This window comes from Saccostrea cucullata, unplaced genomic scaffold (genome assembly GCF_032062105.1).
Source record: "Saccostrea cucullata isolate Sc308-1 unplaced genomic scaffold, CSIRO_AGI_Scuc_v1 ctg800, whole genome shotgun sequence".
In the NCBI taxonomy this organism is placed as follows: domain Eukaryota; kingdom Metazoa; phylum Mollusca; class Bivalvia; order Ostreida; family Ostreidae; genus Saccostrea; species Saccostrea cuccullata.
This window is the reverse complement of record NW_026941496.1, coordinates 22,231-31,738: the sequence shown is the minus strand read 5'-3', so window position 1 is coordinate 31,738 and position 9,508 is coordinate 22,231. Positions and strand designations below refer to the sequence as shown.

General features: G+C 35.6%; 1 protein-coding gene across 1 annotated transcript; it reads left to right on the top strand.

The window, feature by feature from the left end:
• Positions 1-1,090: 1,090 nt before the first annotated feature.
• LOC134257935 (uncharacterized) lies at positions 1,091-5,794 on the top strand. The gene is made up of 3 exons (XM_062740506.1): positions 1,091-1,133; positions 2,376-2,976; positions 3,107-5,794. The coding sequence occupies exon 3, from the start codon at positions 3,200-3,202 to the stop codon at positions 5,792-5,794; it is 2,595 nt and encodes an 864-aa protein (XP_062596490.1). The 5' UTR covers positions 1,091-1,133; positions 2,376-2,976; positions 3,107-3,199.
• Positions 5,795-9,508: the final 3,714 nt, after the last annotated feature.

Genomic DNA, 9,508 nt, shown 5'->3' with positions numbered 1-9,508 from the left:
AGCAAACACGAACCTCCAAAACATCGGAGGTAGGGATCAGGTACCATGGAGGAATGAGAATCCCCTGCCGACTGGGCACACCCGCCGTGTGCTCCATGTTGTGATCGGGAAATAACGAGAAAATCCGTCGTCAATTCAGTGTATAACTAATGAACTAACAAATACAAGTAGTATTAAAAACGTCAGTCATCATTTGACTCAATGATAAATTGTATTTGCTGACAAGGTCATTGTATCGACCATAGAACTTGCGAAATGATGACTTTATACGAGGCTTCTGAAAGTCTTGTTTCATCAACTTGTTCGTCATAATTTACCTCGTTTTAGAAATTGTTCATACGTAGAACATGCTCTTGTCGCAAACAGTAATCATGCTGTTCACAAGCTGGATCCTTTTTATTTTTGATTGTCAGGCTTGATTTTCATTAGAATGGCTCAAAAGTCCGTTGAAATAATACAAATTGTGAGCAGAGCAAACATGGACCCTTGAAATACTCAGCTTTGCGAAAGAAGTCGACTGTACTTTAATTGCAAACAATATCATTGTGTCGACCCTGGACTTTGCAGTATGTTGAATTATGATATAAAGTGCCTTTGCATCTAACTGATAGAAGTTTGTCTTGCTTTAGAAAATGTACATACGAAGAACATGTACATGTCATTTTGAATGGAACCAACTGAGGGCATAAATATGGAGGCGATCATTGCATATTGCTACACAAATAACATGAATAAGTGAAATAGACGATAGAAAAGTTGGTCATCTTTTTTATCATGAAGATCGGTTAATTACCATAGTTCACTTTTAATGTCTTTTCAATTAAAATTTCCAGATATGAAAGCAGATGTGTCCTAGTCTTTTTTTTAGTCTCAACGTATGAATTAAACCACTGTTATATTGTTACATTTTAATCTTAATTTACATAAATCGCTATAGTAAGAGTTATACTTCTAGCCCATTTTTTAAAAATACAAATTAAAAATCGATGGTCAGAGCATATCTTTGGTACGGACTTTTGACTTGTTTTAAATATTAAAAATAAACATCAACGCCGTGCCATAGTGCATGTTAGGAAATTCCCTGGGCCATAACAGCTAGTAAACAAAGCAATGCTCCATTCCAGTAAAAATTGGTAAGCTTCCAAACATTTTTTAAACGAGTATTTAATTTGTTTTTAAAATCGTCGATCTTTTCGTCAGCTCTTTTATCATCTTTTATTCTTTTCCGAGTCTTCGACCCGCCTTTGATAATTTATACTTAGCATAGATTTGATAACTTTCTACGGTGGGCCAGTGTCGTCATATTTTAAGTCGGCTAACTCGAATATGAAATTATTCCTGTTTTGAACAATGAAATGAGACCGTAAATAATTAATTACACTTGAAATGTTAAGAAGTGTGGTAGTTAACTCTTTACAACTTACTGAACTGTTATGCAACATAAACTTAATGTTCACGTCATAGAAATATGACGTTACCTTTTCTCCGCAAGCACTTTCTAGCGCGGTACTTGTAAGTTTCTCTTAAGTTTAGCGTAAATAATATTATGATCTAATATTTTAATCAGAAAATAACTTTTCTTATTTTATGAGATTTTAGCAACCATAAAATAAAAGGAACTTGGCATTTAATTGAAGAAGACTTCGTGATTGCGCATGCAGGGAAACGGTATATACGTGTTTCTGCGTTAGAAGTAGGAATTGGTATATGCGTTCAAATGCGTTAATGCGGGGAAGGGGGTTAAAAGAAAAAATGAAATACATCAAAATTTCAAGGACACAAGCAATGCATTGTCGCACCTACGCCTAATTTAAATGCCGCATCCTCTAAGTTAATTGCAGGTTTACTGTATAAGGAAACGTCATATTTTAAGTCGACTAACTCGAAAATGAAATCATGCCTGTTTTGAACAATGAAATGTATACTAGTAATTAGTTTGATATGTGACAGTAAATATATCTAATTGAAGAAACTCAACAGAAAACTCTACTTTGCATATGTAACTTACATTGATTTTAGTGTACATATCAAGTATAGGGGAAAACTATTTGATTATTTCTGCTGTATTATACAAAATATGTATAAAAAATGAAAATTAAAAAAAAAAAAACTTCTGTATAGTTTTTTTTTTTATTTTATAATTAAATTTAAAAATTTTTTTTTTTTTTTGATGGAATGGTAAAAATATGACAGTTACTCTATAATAGTTTATAATAAACATGTAAGATAAAGTAATAAGGAACTTCTTTATTCGAAAGACATCCTAAAAAGTCATATTTTTTGTTTCATAAATTTCAAACAGATCGTTGATGTTCTGTACATTAATAACACGCAGTTAGCATACAAGTAAGTTAAACATTTTTCTTTCTTGGAAGGATTCCATCATGGACGACTGTCCCATTTGTCCCCATCTTTCAAAGCTGACACATTTTTACAGAGGCGTCTTCCCAAAGGCTCTCCGCAGACTGCTGCACCAAGAGGCCGTCGATAAATCCACTGGCAGTTTTGTCGATTTTCTTAATGATAAGAAAGAAATCCTGTTTCACATGAAAGGCAAACAGTGCTGTTGTGGTTTCAGACAGAGAAATTCAGTATTAAAGGAGGCCGAGTGGAATAATTTATATACATCTCGGAGTAACTCTTGTCCAAACAACTGCACCGACTGCTTCCATGTATATAAAGCTCGAGAATGGATGACGGTGGATCAGCTCGATTTTTCTCTTGCTTGTGTTCTTTTGCGCAACATTTGTCCAAATCAATACGAGAACACCATCAAGACTGCTCAGAAGCACAGAAATGAAGTAATACACTTAGAAAAGTCATCAATAGATGGAGAGGAATTCGAATTACTCTGGAACAAGGCTTTAATATCACTTTCTGATATTGCTGATCTTGTTTCCAAAGAGTTTAAAGAAGAGATCATTCTGGAAGCTGAGCTAGTTTACAAATACAAACCGGAATTGTCCAGATATCTAGGTATTTGATACAAGCACAAGTAATTAAATGTCGTATTGAACTATTTAAGGTAAAATAAAATCAAATTGTGCAATGTAAGCAATGAGCAAAGCTTTGTTAATGGTATTATAACTTTTTCTTGTTATTTTAGAAAACACACTTTGTGAGGTAGAAGAACACGAGAAAGATGACTCGTTTACGCCGATAAAAGTAACACAGTCTATTATACACTCACTGGATCACTATGGCATTGCTGTTGTTGTTGGCTACCTTGCATGGAAGCGGGAAGTCCTCAATAGGTTTGGAAGTTATCCGACAAATGTATTCCAATGACAAAACTGTGATCAAGCTCAATCAGGTTCAAGACTGGAGCAAACTTATTAATCCAAAATCTAATCCTGTTGTCTTAATTGATGACTTTTTGGGGGCATCAAATACGTCCCTTGCTGGGATTTTGGAGGTAAAACCTCTTTTTAGCACAATTTTTGCTTGTGTGAAAAATAGTAGTACCAAAGTTGTGTTGACTATTCGGAAATCAATTTACGAAAGATGGCACAACTATTTAGAAGAATCAAGACTGTTTGAATGCAAACATGTAATTGATCTAACTGCAGAGGAGAACAGTCTAAATCTAGAAGAAAAGAGAACTATGTTAAGAAATCATTTGCAGAGCAAAGGAATCCGTGTATTGAGAACGAAAAAGGAGACGCAGAAATGTGATGAGCCCAGTATTGATCAATTTACAGTGGAGGCCATTGCTCATACAAATGCTCATCAGTTTCCTCTTTTATGTTTCTTATTCACAAAGTCAGATAAGCATCTTCATCTCGGACTGAGGTTCTTTGAGCAACCGAGGAAGACATTAGTAGCAGAAATTGACTCATTCAGGAAATCTACCGAAGCAAAGGAAAGATGGAAATTAGCTGTTTTGTCGTATACCGCAGTCTCAGGAAACGTGATCAACCATAGAAATTTAAACATGGACTGTATTACTATTATTGCAGAATCCCTAAACTTAAAAGTTCAAAACAGAATTGAATGCAAAAGAGTGATAGCAGACGCAATCGAGGAACTGGTGAATGATTACATTAGAATGACAACTGGAAGTCGAGATACATACGAGTTCATCCACTTTACGTTTTTGGAGGCAACAGTCCTTTCTTGTGGACTGGTTTTTCCTGAACTGGTGGTGGAGCATTGTAACAAGGATACTTTGTTTCAACTGATAAGACCAGAGCGTTATACTGAGAGAGAAGGAGAGGTTATCTTAAGATTAGACTTGGATTGTTTTGAATCACTTGCAAAACGATTTATTTCAGAAATCATTTTTGACAAGAAAATTATTCCCCATGTTTTATTCCATCCTGTCATGGAAGATACAGAGTTTTCTGAACAGTTTTTCTCTCAGCTTGAGTCATCTATTGTAAATAAGGATTTACTACCGAGTGATGTCTACCAAATTTTAATAGAAGCATCAAAATGGGGTCATCTAAGAACTGCGAAGACTTGCTTTTCGTCCGGTATTCCGCAACATGTTTTAGAGGAAGCGGTCAACTATGCAAGTTATAATAATCATGCTAGTGTTGTTGAACTTTTAGTCAAAGATTTGAAACCTGATCCATATTTCTTACAGGCTTGTAGTTTTGGTTGCGATGATGTAGTCAGTATATTGTTTAAAAAAGGTTTCATTCGAGATTTGGAATTATTAAAGGAGGGAATTTTCAGGTCATCTAAAGCTGGCCATTCAAAGTTAACCAATGCACTACTCAATGTGTATAAAGGATGTCTAAAAGCCTCTGAATTTAAGAGAACGGTCTTGAAAATTTTATACGACGCGATAGAAGCAGAAAAAGCAAAAACTGTAATGGACATTATATCGTATCAGGGATTGGACATAGAAACCGAGGATTTAATTGGTTTAGTTTTGGAATCTTGTTATTCAAATCAATTAGAGTTTGCAGAGTATCTTCTCCGAAAATACGCTCATTTGCATATTGAAAATCGGAATTTGTTAAAATTATTCAAGGGAAGTAGATTATGTGTAGACTTAATTTTTGAATTGAAAGATATTTTCTGCTTACAGAATTTCTTTAGTGATGAAAATATCAAAACTATTCTAATATCCGCTAATCATGGGATTTACATTATTGAGAAGGCATTCGCACGCTTTCCAAATGAAGTCAAGGAATCTGTACGTTCATCACCTGTTCTGTTGCTTCATTTGTTGTGGATCGGTCGTCATTCGATTGTCTCTCAGATCCTATTGGAGAACACTGACCTTTTGCAAATTGTCCAGGACTTGATTAAACAATTTTTAGGAAAGTATTCCATTGCCGAATTTGCTGCTTATTGCGGGTTTCCAAGTCTTGACCTGTTTACTGGGAATGAATCTTGTGAGAGGCTTGGTTTGCTATCTTGTGAGAGGCTTGGTTTGCTATCTTGTTGTATTGAAGGATTTCGAGCACAAGCAAGGCTACCTGATCTAGAGCCCCATTTGGGCTATCTTAAAAATGCACCTTTACATGGAACTGTTAATTTCTTTGAGACGGATTCCCGTCAGCTGGGTTATTTTCTGTGCTTACAGTCTCTGAATGATGAAACCAGTAAACTCAATACAGATTCTCCTATTTTCAGAAAAATAATGGAGATCATGAATGACCATTTTGAATCGGAGACGCTGTCTTTCTTAAAAAACGAAGATAATTTGTTGTCTCTTCGTTTACTGACAATATCAAGCAGGAAATTGGAAGTGCTAAAAATGCTTCGCACAGTTCTTCTTCAACATTTAGACTTTGCGAACATTGAAGAAATGTGTTCGGTCAATAAGCTCATGACATGAATTGATTGAAAACAAATATAGACGACTATCGACATCCATACATTGGATACATGCAACTGTCCTGTTCACAGTGGTATTTATTATACATATTTTTTTTTAACTTTTGGTATTATGATCTCCTTTGCTTGCAAAATCTAACTAAAGACACGTAAGTACCGGGGGTTTAATTATGTAAAACACGTATTACTAACGAGTATCAAAATAAATTTTTGTAATTTTAAATTGTGCTTTTCTCTTTTGCCGAAAAATATGTTAAATTTCGACGATGTTATGTTACAAAAGTATACATAAAGAATTGCTTACTATGTATTTCCAGGAGCCTTCGTTGATAATATAAGATCGAGTCGGAGCCATAATTGTGCCATCAGGTGCTGTCTATGAAATTCAGATGATAACCCTGAGCATAATGGTACTCGTAAACTCTTTGAATTAATCCTACAAAAAAGACCCCTCGAAGACACTGCTTGGTCCGAATGATTATTTTTTCAGACGTATTTAATAATATTCCGATCCTAGCTTATTAAATTCTGAAGAGTATTGTCTGAGTACGTTCAATTTTCAGCTCACCTGAGCCGAAGGCTCAAGTGAGCTTTTCTGATCACATTTTGTCCGTCGTCCGTCCGTCTGTAAACTTTTCACATTTTCGACTTCTTCTCAAGAACCAATGGGCCAATTTTAAATAAACTTGGTACAAAGCATCCATGGGTGAATTTAAATCGTTAAAATGAAGGGCGAAATCCCTTCACAAGGGGAAATAATCAAGAAATACAAAAATAGGATGGGTCATTAAAAGAACCACTAGGCAAGAAAAGCTGAAAAATATGTGAAAGCATCCTGGGGTAGTGTAGATTCTAAATTTTACAAATCATGATCCCAGGGGGTTGAAAGGGGCTACAATAATGAATCGAAGGTTTACAAAGAAATATATATGAGAAAAACTTAAAAAATCATCTTCTCAATAACTACTGAGCCAGAAAAGCTGAAACATATGTGGAAGCATCCTGGGGTAGTGTTAACTCTAAATTGTTCAAATCATGACCCCCGTGGGTAGGGCGAGGCCACAAAAGGGAATCCAATTTTCACATCGAACTATATAGGAAACTTTTTCAAAAATCTTCTCTTCTCAATAACTATTGGGCAGAAAAGCTGAAACTTAAGTAAAGCATCCTGGGGTAGTGTAGATTCTAATTTGTTCAAATCATGATCCCCGGGGGTTGGGCGGGGCCACAGTAGGGAACCCAAGTTTTACATTGAAATATAGAAGAAAAAATCTTTAAAACTCTTCTTCTCAAGAACTACGTGGCCAGAAAAGCTGAAACTTATGTGAAAGCATCCCGGGGTAGTGTAGATTTTAAATTGTCCAAATTATGACCCATGGGATAGGGTGGGTCACAATAGGTATTACAAGGGGGAATTAAGTAAAGAACAGCATTGTCAAAGCTACTCAGGTGAACGATTTTATCTAACAGTAAATTTTCTCTCAGCCTCCTCTACAAAACATGTCTACTGTCTTACAAATCGTATAAAGCGACGCTAACTCTCGACCAATCAGATCTTGAAAGTTTCTTGTTTAAACTGCTGCGGGATATTCACACATAAGTTGATGTCACATTGATTTTAAGACCTGCGAACGATAATATTGTTCTTCCGTCTACCTCCTAGTCAAAATCCTTTTTGCGGGTAATATGGACTGTTATTTTACAAATTTATACCCAGACTTTTTGTGTTTCACGGAAAGAACATCTATTTATAGACGAGAAAACGACAAAAATGCCTATTTTTTTTTAGCAATTTCTAAGTGCTTAACAACTGAAACATTGTATTTTACTAATATATACCGGTATGCTTAATTTTACATGTATAAAACATAAGAAAAGATTTAAGAAACTGTTACATTTATTCATATCCAAGACTATTTCTTAATATGGTGATGCGTAATAGCCTGATTTCTGTGGAAATATCGTCTACCACCCACCCCTTATTCAAGAGCTGGAACTAGGGATAATATACTATTAAGCACTGGTACAAAAAATAATTATTCAATTACAATTGAACTGTTCTTTGTATTAAACAAAGCTTTTATGGTCAAATTGTCTTGTCATCAATATTGAATTAAATGGTTGTAAAATGTAGGCGGGGATCGAGAGTTACCGTGCATAGTTCTTCTGTGGTCATTTAAGTGACCTTATTATAGCAAATATAATCAATGGATCATTTTAAGACTGACTTGTTTTATTGGGTCTTTGTGTTTGTACTGAGTTTACTACTTAGTGTTTTATCGATTTGATCAATACATAGGGCTCGAGTTAAGTGTGACCGGTCAACAGGGGATGCTCACTTTTCTCGGGCGCCTGATCCCCCCTCTACAATTTCCGGAGGTCCGTGTTTATGCCCTGATTTGTATTATTTATAGTTTTTATTGGAACGATCGCTGTTCGTTATCTCCACCTTTTCATTCTTTCATTCTGCGGTGGAATGTACACCAATAACACTCTAAGCTTGCTAAAATTGACTTTATAAAGAATCTTGAGATATTTGAAGTTTGGAATGCAATGTTTCTTTGCCCTAGAAAACTAAATGATTCCTTTCGTTAAGCATACCCATCCTGAAAAATAATTTATGTTTTTCTTGCATCTCAACCTAAATCCCCAAAGATATCTGTCATCCTGTTAGAGTTGTGATTAGGGCAATTTTCCTGCCCGGTTCCACCTTGTTTATGAAAAACAAGATGACTAACTTTTCCTTCCGAACTATCCTTTTTTAGGTCACCTGATTCACTCAAGTGACCTATTGCTGTCCGTTTTCGTCCATCGTTGTTCGTCGTTTGTCGTCAATCGGTCGTAAATTTTTTAACATTTTCAGCTTCTTCTCTTGAACTGCTAAACCAGTTTTAACCAAATTAGGCATAAAGCATCTATAGTTAAAGGAAATAAAAATTGTGAATTTCAGGATCCCTGCCCCCTGGGGTCTGAGGGGTGGGGCCAAAGCCACAAAAATTAATGTAATTTTTGAAAATCTTGTTCTTTACTCCTGAACATCAAGCTGTCAAACTGTTTGCATGATTGTAATCAGCATTGAGTCCTCTGCCAATATTGTGAAATTCGTGGCCCCAGGGTCAGGGGGTTCTAGTGCTAGGGTGGACTAAATAAATCATATACTAATATATAGTGAAAATGCATTATTTCTTTGAAAATCTTCTTCCCTGCTCCTCTGCAATAAATAAACTACTAAGAACTAGGACATACATGTAGTTATTTTGAATAAGACTGCCTCTTCCAATATTGTGAAATTTCATGGCCCCTGGGTCAGAGGTTCTGGTGTTAGGCCGGGGCTCTATTAATTGTATAGTGAAAGACTGAAAGTACATAAATTCTTTGAAAATCCTCTCTGTTCTTGGGTATTAAACAAACTAACCAAGTACATAGTTATGATGAGCGAGAATGTCACTTTCAAAATTGTGAATTTCATGGCCCCAAGGTCAGGGATTCGGTGTTAAGGTGGGGCTCTATTGATTATACATGTATAGTGAAAATGCATAATTTCTTTAAAAATCTTCTCCTCTGCTCCTGGGTATTAACCAATGAGCTATGTACATTTGTACATAATTATAATGAGGAAGGAAGCTTCTTCCAAATTTGTGAATTTCAGGACCCTTGGGTCATGGGTTCTGGTGTTAGGGCGGGGCTCCCCTGATTATATAATGAAAATGCATGA